Raw genomic sequence first — 22,005 nt, forward strand, 5'->3', positions numbered from 1 at the left:
GTAAGGAGAAACCACATTTGCATTAATTGAGAAGGAAGTAGGCTGACGGAGCCAAGATCCTTGAGTTGCACTGTACTGGCAAATTGAGCCATCTTTCACAAGACTGCTATTCAATTATTGTGGCCTTCTCCACAGTAAAATATGATTAATTAACTTTCACATGACCTTGTTAAAAGTATTTTGAGAGCCTACACTGAAACACTAATGCATATTGTAAATACGAATGATGTCGTTGCTGGGCAAGTGTTTCCATTATGGAAGTTATCCATCACCATGAAAGTGTAAGTAAGAGCTCTTTGCTGGCTCTGCGCACTTATTCATTAAGTACATATTGGCCAACTCACTGGTTTCAAAGCACAGATAGACTACAATCTCCAGAAGCCAGCTAAGTTCAGGACCCAGAGATGCTTACATGTAAATGCCCCTGAAAGTGTAGGAACATTTTCACTCTGGTCCTCTCAGAGTACAGTTTTCAGTTGAAATGCAAGCGAAACAACATGAACCATCTACATGACCCGTTTACTCCAGGGCTGCTGCGATCTCAGGACCTTCAGGACATACAACGCAGTCACCACTTCGCAGCCTAACCATGGTTTTCACAGGGAAAATGTGGATATCCGCAGAGGTGTTTTGCTGCAATTTTTTAGCTTGCTGCAGGTTCACTCCTCCCTGTTCCTCGGCAGCTGCGCAGTAACAGAGAGGTATCCATTTTGGAATGATGGCTAGGCATGTACTTCTCACGTGGGCACGCCCCTTCACATATGCAAACCATCGCGAGAGTTACCATGCCAAACAGCTGGCATGGTAACAAAGAAGCAGACTACCCACATCTTACCAAAGAGGAATGGCCAGACACAAAAGAACCCCTAAAATACAAAGCAGCCACTAAACCCCCAAGTGTTGCAGCCCCACCTTCACGGGGCTGCGCAGCTGCGCATTGAAAGATACTGGTAAAAAAAAGAGCAGCGCAACTGCCACAGTTTATTGCACTTTAACGGCCATGCGTCAGGGCACAGGGGATTTTTCTGTTGGAGAAGTCCGCAGTAAATCGCGCATGTACTGCAGCAGAAGCTAGTTCGCAGCTGCAATGCTGCACAGTTACGATGGAGTGAATGTTGAAAGCAGTGCCGTGTAGATGGCCTCCAGGAGGGTTTCCCTATTCAGAGAACTGCATTAAACAAAGAATGTTTGCGAAAGACTAGAAGGCAAAATAGAACTCACGGCTCCCCCCCCCACACACACATCTTTGTTTACCTTTATATCCCTATGTCTTATTTAATGAAAGTTCCAAACTAGAGTAAAGTAACAGTTCTCAATTACCTGGCCAGGATCAAGTGTAATCACATGAGCCTGTGCTTTCTCGAATTGTGGACAGCTTTTCAGATCAGGGTTGACTACATTGACTCTGCTGAACACACTGGATTCTTCATAGGGGATTCTGGTAGGATAAAGAAAACTGGAGTCTTCTGGTGGGTAGAGATGCCATCTTTTCCTGGAAGCAGGGATGATGGAAACTTACAGTCTGCCATTTCATGTTGAACAATCACAAATAAAGGAGGCACTCAATACAGCAAACCAGCTTTCTGTTTAAGAGATACGAGGCGTTGGAACACAGGCAGTTATTAAGTAGCGCAATGCAGTAAATGGTTAAGCAACATTTTAAAGAGCTTAAGTTAAAAATAAAAACAGCAAACTATTTATGAGTCATGTTTACAGTGAACTATTTATGAGTCATGTATCATGGATACAGCTGTGATCATTAAAAAAAACAGCCTTCCCCAATCTGGCACCCTCTAGACATATCAGACTACAACTCTCATCATCCCCATGCTGGCTGGGAATGATAAGCGTTGCAGTCCAACACTTTGGGGAATGCTGGTATTCCCCAAAGTTCAGTGACTTGCTACTGCTTTACCTTTGAGAAACTAACTGTGTATTGAACTTAATATTGAAGTTTGCTTCAGTTCCGCTTGTGTTTCCTATTTTTCCAAACAAATTGATAGAGCAGTGTAGAAATTGTTGTGTAACTGCAGGAAATGTAAAGTAATTATTGCACTGCTTGTATACTTGCACCAATTTGCATACCATGTTTTAATACATTTAACACAAAGACAATATCCAGTGTTTATCTCGTTGTATGTATCTTCAGTATTCCTCCTTCTCTCCCATTGCAAGTTTTTTGGAGTGGGGGAGACACCTCTTCTCCTTTTCTGTCCTTTATGCTGCAGGACACACAGCCACTGTGCTTCAGCCCAAAGAGAGTAGGTACATAGAATCCGAGTTGTCAGACCCAGCATGGCTGGCTGGGGAATGCTGGGAGTTGTGGGACTTTTTTCTGTCTAAACATGCATCGGACTGCATCCTTAGAGGCCTAGCCCCTGTCCTACAGGGGACAGTTTGGAGTTAAGTTTGATATAAAAATCCTAGCTTCTGATTGGCAAGTGATTGGCTTCTTCTTGTTGTGCAAACTTAAGAACAGAAAGGAAGAGTTGTCTGCAAGGAGCCTACCATCAAACTAGCTTCCATGTGCATCCTGACCCTAAAGATTGGGGACTGGCCATAACTCAGTGGTGGGGCACATGTTTTGCATGCCGAAGGCCAGGTTCAATCCTTGGCATCCCCAATTAAAAGCTTCAGATAGCAGGCACTGTGAAAGGCCTCTGCCTGAGAGCCAGGAGAAAGCCGCTGGCAACCAGAGTTGACAATACTGGGCTAGATAGACAACTAGTCTGACCTGATAGAAAATATCTTCCTATGCATGTTTAGGAAGGAGTAGGTCTCTCTGTATTCAGTGGGGCTTCGGCCCAGGGAAGTGGGTACAGGCTGCAGTGGGACTGTAACATCCAAACTGATTGCAGAGATCTTGAGACACTGGCCTGCAATCCTGTTACCAAGCTCTTTAAAACATGTGCACGCGCGCCTGTGTTTATCCATAATGCTGAATTGTCAATTCACAAGGAAGAGCAAATAAGCACATAAAAAGAGCTTTATAAAGAGAGCAGTCTAAATGATGGAAATGGTAAAAGCAAAAGTAATTAAAATAACAGCCCATGCAGCAAAACTATGGCATTTAAGAACAGTCACATAATCAACGAAGAAGTGATGTTCTGACACGTGCATTGACATTACAGACAAGACAAAGACAAGACAACTTTGTGAATCAGATTAAAGCAATTTGTGCTGACTGGCTTCCAGAGCCAGTCTGTCTGCTTTCCCTTCCTCCCTCGAAGCCAATCATCCCCCCAGCCCAGCCCAGCCCATACTAATCAGCTTCAGTATCGTTTTCTTATCTAGTAATTCTTTTTGCCATGACTAAGTTACACTTCTGAGAGTTCCAAGTGAGCAAATGAGACGAGGTTTACGTTGCCTCCTCTCAGCTGAGATGCTGTAAGCACAGGGAAGTGGCAAGGATAGAGGAGCCAGAAGAGTAGATACTTTATTCATGAGATGGGCAAGTTTGCAGAGGACTTCAAATTATTCAGGATGGTGAAAAGCAAAGCAGAGTGTGAAGAGCTCCAAAAGGTTTTCTCTAGACTGGGTGACAGGCAACAACATGGCAAATGAAGTTCAGTATAGATAAAAGTTAAGTGATGCAAATGGTGGTGGTGGGGATCCTGACTTCACATATTCACTGGTGTGGGCAGAACTAGTGATGACTAAGCAGGAAATAAATACTTGATGGAGCACCTATATACTATGGTCACCTGAGGCCCTCCCCCAGATGCCTCCTCCAAGGAAGGCTTGGATAACGGCAACAAGGGAGAGGGCCTTCTTGGTGGTGCCCCCCCCCATTGTGGAATGGTCTCCCAAGTGAGGGTCACCTGGTGCCAACATTGTCATCCTTTCAGTGCCATGTTGAGACTTTCATCTACTCCCAGACATTTGACAGCATATGATAAGGTCTTAATGAGTCCTGTGATTTTTTATTTGTTCATTGTGTTAAATTGTTTTTGTATGTAAATTGTTTTTATATTATGTTTTATATTGTATTTAAGGGTTTAATCTTTTGTAAACCACCCAGAGAGCTTTGGCTACTGGGTGGCATACTAATGTTAATATAATAATGATGATGATGGTGATGGTGATGATGATGATGTAAAAGTGGATAGCTCAACGAAAGCATCAACTCAAGTGTATAGCACTAGAGAAAAAGGCCAATTCCATGCTAGAGATTATTAGAAAGGGGAATTTTAATACTGTGGAATTATTACAGTATTACTGCACAAAACTATGCGCAATTCTGGTTGCTGCATCTCAAAAAAAGGATGCCATTGAACTGGAAAATGAGCAGGAAAAGGCAACCAAAATAACCAAGACAATCTGCTCTCCAGTAAAGTGGCATCTCTACATTGGTGTGAAAACAAAGAGGGTATGGACAATGTGCATAACTGCTTACTCCAAAATCAACCAGATCTTGGATGAACAATAACTACAGAGATTGATCTTCTCACATGCTTATTTCTTAATAATGAGCCTGGGCACTCTGGATCACTAAAAAGCCTGAGAAAATTAAAGAATCAACTGAACAGTTAAAAAAAAACAAGTTGAGAATTGGTCAAGTTTGGTCATTGCATTTATATGCCACAACTGTAAATATTTCTCCTTACCTTCCTTGCACTTGCAGCACTAAGTTGCAGCCATAGGAGTCCAAATGGCAAGGAGTGTTTGCTCCTGCTGAGCCAATCCACAGAGTACTCTCCCTTCCATTTCTTCCAGAAAATCCAAAGTCGGACCATCTTACATCCTGTTGCAAAAACAGACTTCAGATACAATTATCATGTTTTGAGTATCCATCCTGTTAACTAGCCACCCTCCACCTCTCTGATTCTCTCTCATTTTCTTTTCATCCTTTTTTGGGTGTAGTAACTCCAATTCATTCCAGCTGCTTTACACTCTCCTAGGGTATATGTGCCATCAGAGAGATGAACTGACGTAAATGAGAACTTCAAAATTAATTTCTGCAGAGCTAATGGAGGTAATTTCCCATGGCCTTTGTAAGGGAAATAGCTTTTATATCTAGATATTTACATTTCACCTCACCCAACTGTCAGTCACTCTTTGTGGCCATCACTCAGGGCCATTTACCAAGCAGGAAGTTTCCTCAATGTGTTTGTAACCACTTGGTAAGCAAGATGACTAAGGAGTTAGAGACAGCCATTTTATTACATGTCTGTGCTTGATGTGCTGTAAAAATTCCCTTAGTACTTGACAGGATAATGCAAATAACCAAGGTATCACAGAATAAGAGAATGTGATGCTAGTAGTAGATCATGTATATAAACTCCGTATCATCCTGCCATGTGGTAAGGACATTTTTTACCATATATCAAGGGTAGAACCATGATAAATTGGTGGCCTGTATTCATCTACTGCTCAATGTTTGGTGAGTCTAAGTAGCATAATGCTTCCTTATACTATTCCTATAGTATGTATAGTATGTATAGTATTCCTATAGTATGTATAGCATAATGCTTCCTTATACTATTCCTTATACTTATACTATTCCTACTAGTTGCTGATTGTGTAAACTAATCATGGCCTATATCCAGAATCTCCTGGAACTAACTTTGAAAAAAGAAAGGAAATCAATAATCTAAATGACATTCCAATTTGAAGAGTATATCAACTCTTGATTTCTTTCATTGTGAAGCCATTGTTAATGCCGCCCATTTCGAGTTAGTTGGCTGGCTGGTTTTTGTTTTGTTTTATGCTATTTTAGGGAAACCAACCACTTTCACCACCTTGTCCTTGATTTCCTTCTTGGAAAAATAATTACTTGCATTGATATAAAATACATAATAGATTAACAATGACTGAGCTCCTGAGTTTACGCCCACTGGCCAGAGTGTCCCCTGGGCAGAGTTCCACTTACAAATGCTTTTGCCAGTGGAAGCAGGGAGGCAACTTTCACTGATTCCTCCTTCTCCCTGTAGTCTTTTGTGCCCCTGAAAATCTGCTCCAGAGGGCTGGAATGGAGAGGGGTCTGAAGGAGGGAGCAGGAATTGGCAAAAATTGCCTTCCCCTCCTTCCACCAGTGGGATCCACCACTAGATCATATTCCTGTCCATGAACAGAAGGGCTCCTAGTTAGGATCAAAGCCAATGAGAACTAATCTCAAAAAAGTATCCATACAACAATTATATATACTTTCATAAACTGAACAAATTTAATCTGTAAGTGAAGTCAAATAACCTTCAGTACCATTGGGTAAATAATAACTGAATTTGGGTAAATAATAATAATAATAATAACAACAACAACAACAACAACAACAACAACTGAATTTGGATTCAAAGTACAATAGGACAGGTAGCAACTTGGCTGCAAACTGGTTTTACTAAAGAGAAAGTAATCCAATTATTTTGAAAGGCAAGATACTTTTAACGAAACAGCTCCATTGGCACTGGGTAGGTGTCTAAAGTTCACTGTGTAAATGTTTTGCCAAAAACATTAGAAGTCTCATCTGTGTTTTTTAATCAATCAAATCTTATAAAATTAATGCCAAATTAATGTCTAGATCAGAGGAGAGCAGAAGAAAAAGACAAGGAAAAGAATTTTGTTTTTTAAAAAGGAAGGTAAGGAGAGGCCTCAAATTTGTGCTCAAAAATGAAAAATTATCATAACATATTACAATGCATTTTGACATTAGGCTTTATCCATTTTAATTACGCCTGTAAGCCACCTTGAGTGCCAGGTTTTGGTAGAAATGTGGGGGCAAATCAAAACAATTAAAACATAAACGAATGTTGGGGTAGGAAACCTGGTACCCTCTAGATGTTTTAGACTACAACTCCCATAAGTCCCAGCAAGCATGGCCACTTGTCAAGGATTATGGGAGCTGCAGTCCAAAACATCTGGAGGACAACAGGTTACCCACCCCTCCTCTAGATCATATATGATTAATTTAAATAGCACTTGTCTCAGTATAAATCCTTGATGACCTCCCCACAGTGTGAAAATTATCCATTTATATTCCTATGCTCTATCTACTTTGTTTAAAAAACCAGTTACCCACCCGCAAAAAGCCCCATCCTCTTAGCCCATGCAGGAAGGCGCTCTAACCATACCCCTATGTCTAATAATAAATCTAGAGAGGCAAGGCATGGTATAATTCTCCAGTCCTCACCATACAGGACAAAGCCACACATGACTGTCAATTAATCATGGTAATACACCATTTGCATTTCATTTTAACTGTTGTCCTTAAGTGGACTCTTTTTCACTAGCAGACTACATAGAATATTGCTTAGTACTGAGTTCCAGAGGTATATAATTAGTTTGCTAATTTGTTGTCAATGGCTGTTGTCAGAAAAATAAAATATATTTATTTTGACATTAAAAATATTTTTAGGCCACTCTTCCGTAAATTCTCAGGGCAGTGTACAAGAAAATATTTTTTAAAAACATCAGTATAAAATCACAACAGAAAGCAAAGCCAACAACATTTTTTTAAAAACAACCCTCTGCATAAACCTTCAGCAGAGAGGATAAGGCCTCACATACCAGTTCATATTCCATGCTGGAACGCCTGGACAAATAAAGACATCTTTGCCTGGCACTGATAAGACAATACAATAGGCACCAAGCAAGCCTCCATGGAGAGGGCATTCCATAAAGGAAGAGCTGTGGTTGAACAGGCCCTCTTTCCGGTCAACCACTCACCTAATTTCAGATGGGGACGACGACCTGGAGAAGAGCCTCAGATGATGAATATAATGTTCAGATAGGCTCATGTTCCCGAAAGGAGTCCTTTAGAGTGCCAATTCAAAGCCTGTTCCACCTTAGAAAACATGTTCAGCTAGACGGGCCTCTCATCTTACCTTACTGTAAGACTTACCTTGCTGTGGGTGGGAAAAGCAGTGGACAGATTTGTGGATCTTTCTGAAGTGGTTGCAGGGGAGAGGTGGTGGCAATCCCTGCTAGGATTCCCCCACCTCTGGGCAGCTCATAGCTGTATCTATGGCCTCAGGAGTGTATGTTTGGGGGGGGGGTCTCCACCATCCTATTATCCCTGGGGAGCTCTCTGAGGGACCATAGGAATGCTTTGTTAGGGCCCAATTATGCAGGTCCCAAAAGAGAACCATATATATCCAGAGAAAACACTTTGGTGTTTGGGCCTCCCCTTTTTTATCATTGTGAAATCGTGAAGATTTCATGCAGAATTCATAGCTTTTTGGCTTGCCCAGATTTAAATATTTAAGCAGCCATTCATTCAATTCATCTGGAGCGTTTAAATTTGATAGACTAACCAAAGGTCAGGATAGAATCATAGAATAGTAGGGCTGGACCCTAGGGGCCTACAAGACCATTGAGTCCAAGCCCCTGCTCAACGCAGGAATCCAAATCAGAGCATCCCTGACAGGTGGCTGTCCAGCCTCATATAGAATCACAGAATAGTAGGGTTGGCAGGATGTGTATTAATTTTCCAAGAAAGGTAGAAGTAGGTCTCCCCATCTGTCCAGATCCTGCCTAAATTGTGGGTATCAAATGCATAATACTTAATTCACAACATTCATTATAATGGGAGGAAACTATAATTCTGAAACTGTAATTCCAACTCAGTACCTGTTTGAAAGGGAACTGCTTGATGTGCCAGCTGTTGCTGTACTCCAGATTTATTTAGGTTGACTTTATGTATTTGATTTACATATCTATTAGTTTTTGCATACCTGGACACTTTTTATTTCTCTCTGTGCTATCCTTGCCAGTACAATCAATCTAATGCACATTTGGTTCAATGCCACATCACCTAAAACAATGGCTACAATTTGTCCCCAAAGACAGTGGATCAATTACCAATTTGTTCAACAGGAAAATTAGGCTAGTGGTGAAGTATACAGTCAGGGCCAGAAATATTGGAACAAGGATAACTGTTTTGGCAGTTGGCCTCTGTACACCACCACATTGAAGTTGAAAGGAAACACACCCAGATGGGAGCAAAGTCGGGACTTTCAGCTGTAATTCAAGGGGTTTAACCCACAAAAGTGGGACACTAACCATTCAGGAAGTACAGCCAGTGGCATACACACACACCCATCATTGGAGACTCATAAGTAATGGAACAAACCAACATCATTTCAAGCTTAAGGATCGCCTTTAATACCTGGATGAAAATCCTTTGCAGTCAATGACTGCCTGAAGTCTGGAGCCCATGGACATGACCAAATGCTGAGTTTCCTCCCTCGAGATGCTTTGCCACGCTTTTACTGCAGCTGCCTTCAGCTGCTGCTTGTTTGTGGGTCTTTCTGCCTTCAGTCTTGTCTTCAGGAAGTGAAAAGCATGCTCTATTGGGTTGAGATCAGGTGACTGACTTGGCCAGTGAAGAACATCCCACTTCTTTGCCTTCAGAAACTTTTGGGGATCTTTTGCTTTGTGTTTTGGGTCATTATCCATCTGCAATATGAAGCAGCATCCTATCAGTTTGGCCGCATTCGGTTGAGTCTGAGCAGAAGGTATAGCCCTATACACTTCAGAATTCATCCTGCTGCTTTTATCAGCAGTCAGGTCATCAATAAACACCAGTGACCCAGTTCCATTGGCAGCCATACATGGCCATGCCATAACACTGGCTCCACCATGTTTGACAGATGATGTGGTATGCTTTGGAAAATGAGCTGTTCCTTTCCTTCTCCATACTTTTCTCTTCCCATCATTTTGGTACAAGTTAATCTTGGTTTCATCAGTCCAAAGAATCTTATTCCAGAACTGGGCAAGCTTTTTAGGTGTTTGCTGGTGAAGGCTAATCCGGCCTTTCTGTTCTTGAGCATTACCAGTGGTTTGCACCTTGTTGTGAAGTCTCTGTATTTACATTCATGAAGCCGTCTCTTGACTGTAGATGTTGACAATGACATGCCTACCTCCTCAAGAGTGTTCTTGACCTGGCTAGATGTTGTGAAAGGGTTCCTCTTCACCATGAGCAGAATTCTGCAATCATCCACCTTAGTTGTCTTCCGTGGTCTTCCAGGCCTTTTGCTGTTGCTGAGCTTGCCAGTTAATTCCTTCTTTTTCAGGATGTTCCAAACTGTTGTATTGGACACTCCCACTGTTTTTGCTACCTCTCTGATGGGTTTATTTTGTTTCTTCAGCCTAATGATGGCCTCCTTCACTCGAATGGACACCTCTTTGGACCTCATGTTGGGAGTTCCAGTGAACAGCTACCAAATGCACATGTAACACTCAGAACCGCCTCCAGGCCTTTTATCTGCTTGATTGGTCATGGGGTACCCAGGAAACAGGCCACACCTGGCCGTGCAGCTGCTTGTCAGCCATTTGTTCCATTACTTATGAGCCACCAATGATGGGTGTGTGTGTATGCCACTGGCTGTACTTCCTGAATGGTTAGTGCCCCACTTTTGTCAAGCCCCTTGAATTACAGCTGAAAGTCCTGCCTTTGCTCCCATCTGGGTGTGTTTCCTTTCAACTTCAATGTGGTGGTGTACAGAGGCCAAGTCCCAAAACAGTTATCCTTGTTCCAATATTTCTGGCCCTGACTGTATGTTTATAGAACAGAATCATATAATCATAGGATAGTAGGGTTGGAAGGGGCCTACAAGGCCATCGAGTCCAACCCCTTGCTCAATGCAGGAACCCAAGTCAGAGCATCCCTGACAGGTGGCTGTCCAGCCTCGTCTTGAACGCCTCCAGTGTGGGACGGCCCACCACCTCCCTAGGTAATTGGTTCCATTGTCGTATTGCTCTAACAGTCAGGAAGTTTTTCCTGATGTTCAGCTGAAATCTGGCTTCCTGTCACTTGAGCCCATTATTCCGTGTCCTGCACTCTGGGATGATCGAGAAGAGATCCTGGCCTTCCTCTCTGTGACAACCTTTCAAGTACTTGAAGAGCGCTATCATATCTCCCCTCAGTCTTCTCTTCTCAAGGCTAAACATGCCCAGTTCTTTCTGTCTCTCTTCATAGGGCTTTGTTTCCAGTCCCTTGATCATCTTTCTTGCCCTCCTCTGAACCCTCTCCAGTTTGTCTGCATCCTTCTTAAAGTGTGGTGCCCAGAACTGGACACAGTACTCCTGATGAGGCCTAACCAGTGCTGAGTAGAGGGGAACTAGTACTTCCCGGGATTTGGAAGCTATGCCTCTATTAATGCAGCCCAAAATAGCATTTGCCTTTTTTGCAGCCACATCACATTGTTGGCTCATCTTCAGCTTGTGATTGACAACAATTCCAAGATCCTTCTCGCTTGTAGTGTTGTTGAGCCACATATCCCCCCATCTTGTAACTGTGCATTTGGTTTCTTTTTCCTAGGTGCAGAACTTGGCATTTATCCCTATTAAATGTCATTCTGTTGTTTTCTGCCCAGCGCTCCAGTCTATCCAGATCACTTTGAATGTTGTTTCTGTCTTCCAAAGTATTAGCTATCCCGCCCAATTTTGTGTCACCTGCAAATTTTATCAGCATTCCTTGCACCTCCTCCTCCAAGTCATTAATAAAAATGTTGAAGAGCACTGGGCCCAGGACTGAGCCCTGCGGTACCCCACTTGTTACCTCTCCCCAGTTTGAGAAGGTCCCATTGATAAGCACTCTTTGAGTCCGATTCTGTAGCCAACTGTGGATCCACCGGATCATTGTTTCATCTAGCCCACTTTGAGCTAGTTTGCTCATCAGGATATCATGGGGCACTTTGTCAAAAGCTTTGCTGAAGTCAAGTTATATGATGTCTACAGCATTCTCACGGTCCACAAGGGAGGTGACTTGATCAAAAAATGAGATCAGATTTGTCTGTCAGGACTTGTTTTTGACAAATCCATGTTGGCTTCGAGTAATCACTGCATTGTTTTCAAGGTGCTTCCAGATGGATTGCTTTATGATCTGCTCCAGAATTTTCCCAGGGATTGATGTCAGACTGACTGGTCTGTAGTTCCCAGGTTCCTCCTTTTTACCCTTTTTGAATAAAAATGGTAAATTCCCACCCCACCTACCCACACAGTATGTACATACGGAGCTGCCTTATAACAAGACAGGCCAGAGTCAGTCTACCCCAGTGCTGTCTTTTTCAACTGGTGTTTGCTCCACTGAGCTATGGACCATAAGAACATAGGAAGAGCCCTTCTGAATCAGACCAAAGGCTGTAGACTTTGTATCTAGTCTAGCAACCTGTTCTCACAGTAGCCAATTAGTCACCTGTGGGAATCCCACAAATAGGACATGAGTGCAATAGCATCCTCCCGCTCATGTTCCCCAGCAACTGGTATACAGAGGCATACTGCTTCTGATACTGGAGGTAGCATATAGCCATCAGGACTATTAGCTATTGACAGCCTTATCCTCCATGAATCCATCTAATCCCCTTTTAAAACCATCCAGGCTGGTGGCCATTACTACATCTTGTGGTAGCGCATTCTATAGTTTAAGTGTGTGAAGAAGTACTTCCTTTTATCTGTCCTGAATCTCCCAGCATTCACCTTCCCTCAAGTAAAGGGAAAAACTGGAGGCTAAAATTTCAGGGTCCCCGGTATTGGGTACCTAGGCACACCTACTTTAAACAGCCTGAGTTTGGCCCTGATGTGGTAGGCATGGTTCCTTTGGGGACTGAGACCAGAGTGTTCACATTCACCCAGATTTACTTAAATTCTATAAATAAGGATTAAAACAACGACATAAGCTAAATTCATTTATTAAAGAAGATAAAGAAAAGTTTAACAAGCACACAAACCTTCAATGAAGTAAAGCCACACTCACAAAGCGCTACTTTACCCAAAATGGTAAAGGGACTCTCTCCCACTCTGAACCTAGCTTCAACCATGGCCTATAACACAGACCATAGTGTAGCACACTCAGCCCAGAGTAAAGAAAGAAGACCCAGATCTCTTCTGTGTACCCCATTATATGCCCTCTCAAAGTTGGTGTCCTCCCTTCTAATACATATTCCAAAATCTTTACAACTAATGGTCCATGTCATCCTATACGTCCCATCTCATGACACATTTCTCAAATATTCCCTCCTACCTCTTGTTTACTGCAAAACAGGTCTAACTTCTCCCTTTTTCTTCCCATTATTTCCAGACAGGGGAATCCCAAACCACAACGTGTTCTTATCTATGACCCCTTACTTTTTACCCAGTTTCCTTATAAGGAAGACATAGTTGATAAGGTTGGAAGGTTATCAAACCTCTCAGCATCAGCCTCTAGCATGCTTTTAATACAGAGGATCTTATTCCCCTATTTACCCCATTGCCCATTAGCTTTAACCCCCTCCCCATATTGTACTCAAATGTAAACTGCAAGGCCCAAGAAAATCCTTACAAGGTGACCACAGGTTCTAGCGTTCTGGGAAAGGGAGAAAAATGTCTCCCTATCCACTTTCTCCACACCATGTGCAATTTTGTACACCTCTCTCATGTCTCCCTGTACTTGCCTTTTTTCTAAGCTAAACAGTCCCAAATGTTGTAACCTTTCCTCAAAGAGGAGTTGCTCTAGCCCCTTGATCACTTTGGTTGACCCTCCTTCATGTAGGGATCAATGGTATATATTTATCCTATGGCTCAGAAATGTGCCCTTGACACCTCCTATGGAAAAAGGAGCGTGCATACAATTGCCTCCATAGGTTTGTATCAGTTGTCTGGGGAAAAGGATGCTGTGTACTTCCTTCTCCTTCTGTGTGTACGACCCTCAGGATTTCTGCCAATAAATACACCTTAGAACTATGTATTATATGGAAGCATCTTAGTACAATAGGTGCTGTTGCTGATAATATAGCACCATCAACATACACTGCACTTTAAAGAGTTACTGGAGCATTTTGATCTGCTCACAGTTTCACTTATAAAGAATGTTACAGTGTGTTGAAGGTGTAAGAAATAGACATATTCCACCTGTCACATCTCTGCTTGGATTTTGTATGCGGAAAGTGTTACACTATGCCTGAGTGTAGGTGCTTCACAACCAGGAAGAACTCCTGCTAGATGGCACCAACTTTATTACAGAGCCTGACCCCTCATAAAAGGGTCAGGTCATGCAGGAGGAAACACTTGTGGCCTCTGGGCCACTGTCTGGAAAACAAACTGACTTTTGAAAACACCAACATTGCCCATTCCTGCTCTATTACAGAAAGGATTTCTCTAGCTTGTTAGTCCAGCTTTGGGGCTGAACTTTTGCACACTAGAAAACTGTTAATGTATCCTAACTCTCTCTAAGGTAGCATCTCTTTTTCTGAGATTCAGTACTGAGGAATCATCAAGGTGAATGATAAGCTTCCAAGTGTATGAGCTAGTGGTAGGAGATCACTTGATTTACAGAAAAAAATACAAAAGCTTAATGCAAACATTTGTCAAAAGCTTCAAGAAATCACAAAGGAAAAGATTTTCTTCTAGCTTTCCACAGCAATAAAATTTAAAATCCAATATAACTATTTCGGTGATAACGTTAAGGGTAATAACCGTCCCTACACTTTAATCTCACACCTAAGTAGTTTCTGTATTCTATCACAACTTAAGAAGAAAGAGAACGAACATAATCAATATTAGATTTTAAAAGAACCTTTTTTTGAAAAAGCTGCCATCTCAGTAAATACCTGACATGATAACGGGTAAAATAGTTTTTACCCAATGAACTGAAAAGGAATGGGTAAGTTCTGAAATCCTGGCACAATGGCCTGTTTTTTTACAATAAAAAAGATCCACAGCTGAATGAAATGCAGTTTATGAGTATCTCAACCATAACAGATGGCACATTACTTCTGAATTACATTTATTTTGCTTGCTGCTTACAATGTATCTAATATACCCATATGTCACTTTAAGAGGTCTCGTTTCTATTTAAACGTCATGCATATATCTTGCCTCTGATTTATATCTCAAAAATCTGTAATGTAATATCAAGTGAACAAAAAAATCCTGGAAGAAGAGTATAATGGAAGCAGTATGTACTGCTCATACATTAAAATAATGGAATCATTACCTTAAGTCACACAACTGTAAATGATAAACAGTGCAATCTAAATTTCAAACAACTTCTAAATGGCTCTATTAATCACTATAAAAAAAAAAGGTAGCTGGTCTTCTTGTACCCTTCAAGTCACCTTAGAAAAATATCTAAATAAAATCTAAATGAAAAGAGCAGATAAGCATGAGAATGTATAAGAAAAGAAATCTTATTAATGGATGGAAGTCTCTTGGTTGGTAGAGTGATACTAAGAAATCTCTCAGTGGGCTTATTTGCATGATTACCACAGCCCACCCTGGCTTATTTAAGCCATGGTGGGTTACAGTGTGTGCTGGGGGCCATTTTGAATATTCAACCCCTGGTGGGGGGTCGCTGTGGTTTGTTGTGTCAACCAGAAATGGGCAGCAGGGGTTGTCTGAGGGTTAAACAACCCTCAAATAACCCTAAGTTTAACTCTCAAACAACCCTGGCTACCTGGGTTCAGACGACACAACAAACCATGGCAACCCCCTGCCAGGGACTGAATTTATGTTTTTCTCAGCATTAAACTTACTCTTACCTGTCATACAGTATAGAGATGGCTGAAAACACTGAGTCAAACAAATAGTCATTGGCACCCCAACCTTTGAGTGCCATTTTCTTGGTAGAAAGGCAGGGTACAAATCAAATAAATGAATAAATAAATAAACCCTGTAAATTTATTCTTTTAAAAGCCATATATCCCACCTCTCCATAAGCTGTAATGATTCTTAATATTTATATAGTGTTTTCCGAGCATTCAAAGCGCTTCACATACATTATCTCGGTAATCTTTAAAACAACCCTGTAATATATGTCAGCATCAGACCCTCCCATGAGGTGAAGCAAATCCCCCACCTCAGGCAGTGGATCCCACACACTCCACCACTGGAAGCGTGGGTCCTGATGCTGCCGCCGCCGCAAAATGAGGCATAGGGCAGGCAGCTGTTCCTACTGCAACAACTGCTGCAGCAGGAAAGCAGCCGCTTATGCTTTCTTGGGCAAACTGCTGTTGCCCACCCTATGCCTCCCTCTGAGCAAGGTGTAGATGGGCAGCCACAGCAAGAGAGCGCTTGGCATGACTCTTCAAAACGGTGGGCTGACACCTCACTCTGAGGGATCCTCAGAGCAAGGCACTGGGCTGCCTTGCACCCTGGAAAGCCGTGCTGGCCACCAGGGGTGTTGATAGGTTCTTAAAAGATCCGGGGCACAGGCCTGTAACACAAATTTGCGCATATACATGTATCCGAGTCTAAGCGCACGTCTAATGTGTGTGTGTGTGTGTGTGTGTGTGGTGTGTGCATGTGGTGTGCTTGCGTGTGTGTATAGATTACATACAGACATACATACATACATACATAAGAAGTGTGCACTGATCACCCACCCCACTTCAACTCAGACCCCGATTCAGCGCTTTGGAAAATATCCCGCTTCTGCTCGGGCCAATTTGTAGTCAGACCACTTCAGCTCAGCACCAAACCTGAGTTTGGAAAAATGAATCTTTATGCTTCCTGTTGACTACCATGGGAAATTAAAAAAAAAAACTGTAACTTTTTTCTCTTGGTCAGAACTGGATGATCATTTCAGGCACAATAGTCCCCTAGAAGGGGATTACACCTGCCCAATGTCAGAAAAATAGGTGCAGGGTTTATATTTTGATTTTCTTTTAAAGGGAACTGCCAGTAACATTCTAATTCCTTGGAAGAATTGGATAAAAAGTTCACGATTCATTGCCTCATCAGAGGAGATCATGTCTGCCAAATTTCAGAATGCTAGCCACAAGGGTTTTTGTGCAAGGGTGGCCTTGACATTTTGAGGCCTCCAAAAGAGGACATACTTATCTCCCTATGTTCCTTGTGGACCATTGTTCTGAGAGTTACAGACAGCCTAGAGTTGTCCCTAAGTAAGAAACCAGCAAAGTTTAAGAAGGATAGGTGCAGCAGTTCGTGTGGAAGGAGAGTTCTCCAATTTGGGGGAGGGAGTAATTTGCTTTCCCTTCCATTCATCCCTTCCCCAATAGTTTTTGGGTAAATTTGTATGAAAATGCACAGGTCATTAGAGGTGTCCCCCAGGCAAGAAACCTGCAAAGTTTCTGAAGGATATACATGCATGCAAATTTAGAATTACTAGAATTTATTTACATTTCACCAATGTTAGCGGCAGGTGAACATGGGTGGGAAGGTGCTACTGCACTCATGTCCTGCTTGTGGGTTTTCTCAGGGCATCTGGTTGGCCACTGTGTGAACAGAATGCTGGACTAGATGGACCTTGGTCCAATGCAGCATGGCTCTTCTTATGTTCTTAAATATAGAGTGCCTTTGAGCATGTGCAGAATGTTCTTTCACCACTGGGCACTTACATTCTTCCCCTACCTATTCTATTCCCCTCCATGCAACCATCCCTCCTTATCCTACCATCCTCCAGCAATTCTTCATAAAAACAGATGTTTTGTTTTGTGCAACTCTCCTCTACCTTCTCCTTGTTGTGCACAAGCTCTCACTGTATCTTCCTCCCCATAACTTTATTTGTGCCAAGGCTTCACCAGGATTCAGCCAATGAGTCTGTTACCAAAACTAGGGCTAAGTTACGGAGAAACTCTGAGCATGTACTAAATGCCTTTCCCTCACCAATGAAGCTAGAGTTCATGCAAAAAAACCCCAAACCCACAAATGACAAAACATGCACAGGACTGAGCTGAAAGGGTAGTCAATTCATTAGATGGAATTGGGTAGGCATGGTGTGAAGCTTGCAGTACCATGCTCACAACTCAGGACTTATTTCTGAGTAAACATGCAGAACATCAGGGTGCAAACCTCCCTGCAAAAGTAACTTCTGCTGGAATCCTATGCACACTTTCCTGAGGGTAAGCCTCATTAAACATAATGGGACTTCCCAGTAGGCAGACATAGGATTGCATAAATTAGCAATATTTATCTCCCCTCCACTTAAAAAACCCCAAACTCCTATTTTTAATTAAAGCTTTCTGTTCACAGGAACATAGGAAGCTGCCTTGTACAGAGTCAGACCCTGGGTCCATCTAGCGCAGTATTGTTGACACTGACGGGCAGCAGCAGCTCTCCAGGGTTTCAGGCAGGGTTCTTTCCTAGCCCTACCTGGAGATGGTGGGGATTGAACCTGGGACTTTCTGCATGCCAAGCATGAGCTCTACCACTGAGCTACAGCCCTTCCTATTGCTGGATAATGGCAACTGACAAACAAAACAGCCCCAGTTTTGTTTCTCTGCAACCATGTGAACCCACTCTTCTCAAAGGCTTGAGTGAGGAGAAGGAGAAAAAACAACCCTCTTGTCTGTTTGTATAAAGTCAAATACAGTTCAGAACTTCTCTTGCCCACTGAAGAGAACTCTCTTTAAGAATTCCCCAAGATATGCTCTGGTGGAATAAAGAAGAGAAAGAAAGAAAGAAAGAAAGAAAGAAAGAAAGAAAGAAAGAAAGAAAGAAAGAACAGGAGATGGGAGGGGAGGGGAGGGGAGGGGAGGAGAGGAGAGGAGAGGGAAGAAGAAGAACGGTGATTGGAAATGTGTGCGGGGGGGGGGGGAGGAGAATTCCCTAAGCCAAGTGGCTCCTTTCAGAGAGGTAGTACTTTAGAGGAATTTAGGAGGCTGTGGAGGGTTTGTAAGGATTGCATGTACTTAAATGAACTTTATGAGGTGAGGTGGCTGAGGGCTTTTTCTAGCTTTTTTTAAAACTGTAGAAGCTATTTAAAAGCCCCAGCAGTTCCTCGATCATGACGCCACATAGTCCTAACCCTCCCTTTGGGATTATTTAAGTCCTACAGCTATTTAGGAGAAATTAAAGTGGATGGGAGAAAGAAGTTTGTGGAGGCTGATTGGATCCTTTGCTGTACTGAAGCTACTACTGCAGAATACAAAGGTTCCAGTTTGGGGCAGTAAAATCAGAAGCTGTGTGAAATACCAGTATTTCACATGGAGCTCTTTCTTCCCTTCCTTCTCCCTCTTCAAAATTTCATTGCAGGAAAGCTCCCAGCAGTGGGAATGTAAGAGCAGAAAAGTAGGGGCAGAGAAGTTTTTTGCACCTCCAAAAAAAAACAAAAAACAACCTACACCAGAGATTAGGGATAGGGACCTCCTAATGATCACCTTAAACACCTTCTGATTAGGATCCCTAATCCCCTGGGTGGCTTGACAGTTTTTACTTTTTGTTTTAGACTTTGAGAAAAGGAAACTTTATGCATAGCTAGTGCAAAAGCCACTACACCTGTCTGAAATTTGGTAGGTTCAGTCTTCTATATAGGAGCTGTCAGGTCCCCAAATTCCATGCATGTATGTGGAAGCACCAAAAAAAAAAAAAAAGAAGAAGCTCTTTGCTTTGACACATTTTCTTGAAAATAGCAAACTTTACCTGTGACTAGCACAAAAGCCACTGGGCCTAAGTGCCTGAAATTTGGCATATTCAATCAGCTCCATGGGGGCTACCAAGCCTCCATGTTTCATGTATTTATCATACAAACTATAAAGGTTATGGCCATTTTTGTTTTCCAATGCAAGTCTACGGGAAAATGAAAAAAAAAAAGTCAATTAGGACAGCTCAAAAGATCTGGGGCACAGCTCAAAAAAAGATCCGTGCCCCATGCCCAGGTAGGCCATCTTTACCGACGCCCCTGCTGGCCACTCTCCTGCTATGGCAATGCTGCAACAAGAGAAGTATTCTAAGGTCATCTAATGCATAGTTGTGAGTTTTGAACCAAATACTTTCCATCTCACAGCCAGTGTGGCATAGAGTGTAGAGCAGAGCTCACAGCCTATGGTTACAGTGTCACATTAGGACCAAGGAGACCCAAGTTCAAATCCCACTCAGCCATGAAACTCACTGGGTGACCTTGGTGCAATTATCGTCTCTCAGCCTAACCTACCTCACAGGATCATTGTGAGTACTATGTCCCATTCTGGGCTCCGTACTTTAAGAAGGGTGTAGACAAAATGGAATGGGTTCAAATGGAGGGCAAAAAAGATGGTCAGTGATATAGAGCCAGTGTGGTATAGTGGTTAGGGTGTTGGACTGGAACTTGGGAGATCCAGGTTCTAGTCCCCACTCGGCCATAAAGCTCACTGGGTGACTCTGGGCCAGTCACTGACTCTCAGATTAATGTACCTCAAAGGGTTATCATGAGGATAAAATGGAGAGGACTATGCAAGCCACCCTGGATTCCTTTCAATGGGAAAAAAGTTGGGATATTTTAAATAAATTTTAAAATATAGAAAACAAGTCATATGAGGAAAGGTTGAAGGAACCTGGCATCTTTATTTAGCCTGGAAAAGAGAGGGGAAACATGGTATCGCTCTTCAAATACCTGAACGGCTGCCACATAGAAGAATCCAAAAGCTTGTTCTTTGCTGCCCCAGAGGGCAGGAAATAGATCTAACGGCCTTAAGTTACAGGATGGTAGATTTTGGTTGAACTTTAGGAGAAAGAACATTGATTGATTGCATTTATATCCCGCCTTTTTTCTTCTTGCAAGGAACCCAAGGCGGCTTACATTATCCTCCTCCTCTCCGTTTTATCCTCACAACAACCCTGTGAAGTGGGTTGGGCTGAGAGTCTGTGACTGGCCCAAAGTCACCCAGTGAGCTTCCATGGCCAAGTGGGGACTACAGCCCGGATCTTCTGGCTCCAAATCCATCACTCTCACCACTTCATTACACTGGCTCTCAATTTGATAGTAAAACTTGATAGTAAAAGCAGTTTCAACTATAGTACCGGTTATCTAGAGGGGTGGTGGGCTCTCCCTCAATGGAGGTCTTCAAGTAGAGGCTGGACAGCCATCTGTTGGGGATGCTCGAGCTCTGGATTTCCTTCATCGACCAGGAGGTTGGATTGGATCAGCCTTTCCCAACCTGATGTCCTCTAGGTGTTTTGGACTACAACTCCTATAATTTCCATCTACCTAAAATTATTTTTAGGTTGCCTTTAAGGGTGGAATTATGGGAGTTACAGTCCAACACATCTGGAGGGCAACAGGTTGGGAAAGCTTGGATTAGATGGTCTACATGCCCCCCTCCAACTCTATGATTCTGTGGGGATAAAATGAGGCCTGGGTGGCAAGAACCATGTACTATCCCAAGCTCCTTGGAGGAGAAGCAGGATATATACCTCATCTCTCTCTCTCTCTCTCTCTCTGCTCAGACCCTAAGATCATCTTCAGCAATCCATTCCTGGGAGCCCCAGCCAACATAAGTGAGGTGGGTGGCTACTATGAAGAGGAACTTTTCAGCTGTGGCACCCCAGTTGTGGAATGAGCTTCCCAGAGAGGCTCACCTGGTGCCTACATTGTGCTTTTTTGTTGCCTTTTTATTTTACCAGGCATTTTAGACTTTCAGTTTCTGTTGTTCTTAAATATGTTAGTGTGTTTCAAATCTTTGCACTGCTGCTAAGTTTTATTTTGGTTTTATTTTTATTTCATACTGTAGTTTTGAACTTTTAAACTATTATATTGTATTTTATCATGTTGTATTTTGCAGTTTTAATTGTTGTGAAACACCCAGAGAGCTTTGGCTATTGGGCAGTATAGCAATAAATAAAATATGACAACTGAAATAAAAATAAAAATCACGCTACACCAATTTTTCATGACACCAGAGACTGGCTGCGTAACTTCTGATTTCTGCATATGGTCCCCATCATGTTTGGACAAGATAATAAAAGACAAGAAAAATGTTAATCATGTACCTGGAAGTTTTCTGGCTTGTCTTCAAATAGCTGAGCAATATACTTATAGTCAGCATAAGTCCAGTATTTACACAAATCGTAACCACTGAATGGTCCAGAAGAGCAAGAAGGCTGTCTTCCACTCCAGGCCAGAAACTCTTCAAGCGTAGCCTCAACATAACTGCACTCTGTTTCAAACAGAGGAGCTAAAGCAATATAAGAAGAGACAACATTACATGCACATTGAACACAACACCAATAATAAAGAAAGATATGGAGTGAAGCAGTTTAGCAGATAAAACAATAACTTTCTGTCTCTGTTCAGACTGCTGGTTAAATGCAATATAAACCCACAAATGAAATTACAGCGGTTTGGATGTCTGAGCTGAAAACACAGCACATATGACA

General features: G+C 42.3%; 1 protein-coding gene across 3 annotated transcripts in view; it reads right to left on the reverse strand.

The window, feature by feature from the left end:
- Positions 1-22,005, reverse strand: part of HSPBAP1 (HSPB1 associated protein 1) — a 73,148-nt gene that overhangs the window by 18,357 nt on the left and 32,786 nt on the right. For all 3 annotated transcript variants that reach the window (XM_084807273.1, XM_084807266.1, XM_084807280.1), the window contains 3 exons: positions 21,619-21,803; positions 4,608-4,744; positions 1,321-1,492 (listed from right to left, as the gene is read on the reverse strand). In XM_084807273.1, the coding sequence (XP_084663399.1) occupies positions 1,321-1,492; positions 4,608-4,744; positions 21,619-21,803 (494 nt within the window). The remainder of the gene's footprint in view (positions 1-1,320; positions 1,493-4,607; positions 4,745-21,618; positions 21,804-22,005) is intronic.

The sequence above is a fragment of the Heloderma suspectum genome, chromosome 1, assembly GCF_057233095.1.
Source record: "Heloderma suspectum isolate Gila_16-S chromosome 1, 16-S_ref, whole genome shotgun sequence".
In the NCBI taxonomy this organism is placed as follows: domain Eukaryota; kingdom Metazoa; phylum Chordata; class Lepidosauria; order Squamata; family Helodermatidae; genus Heloderma; species Heloderma suspectum.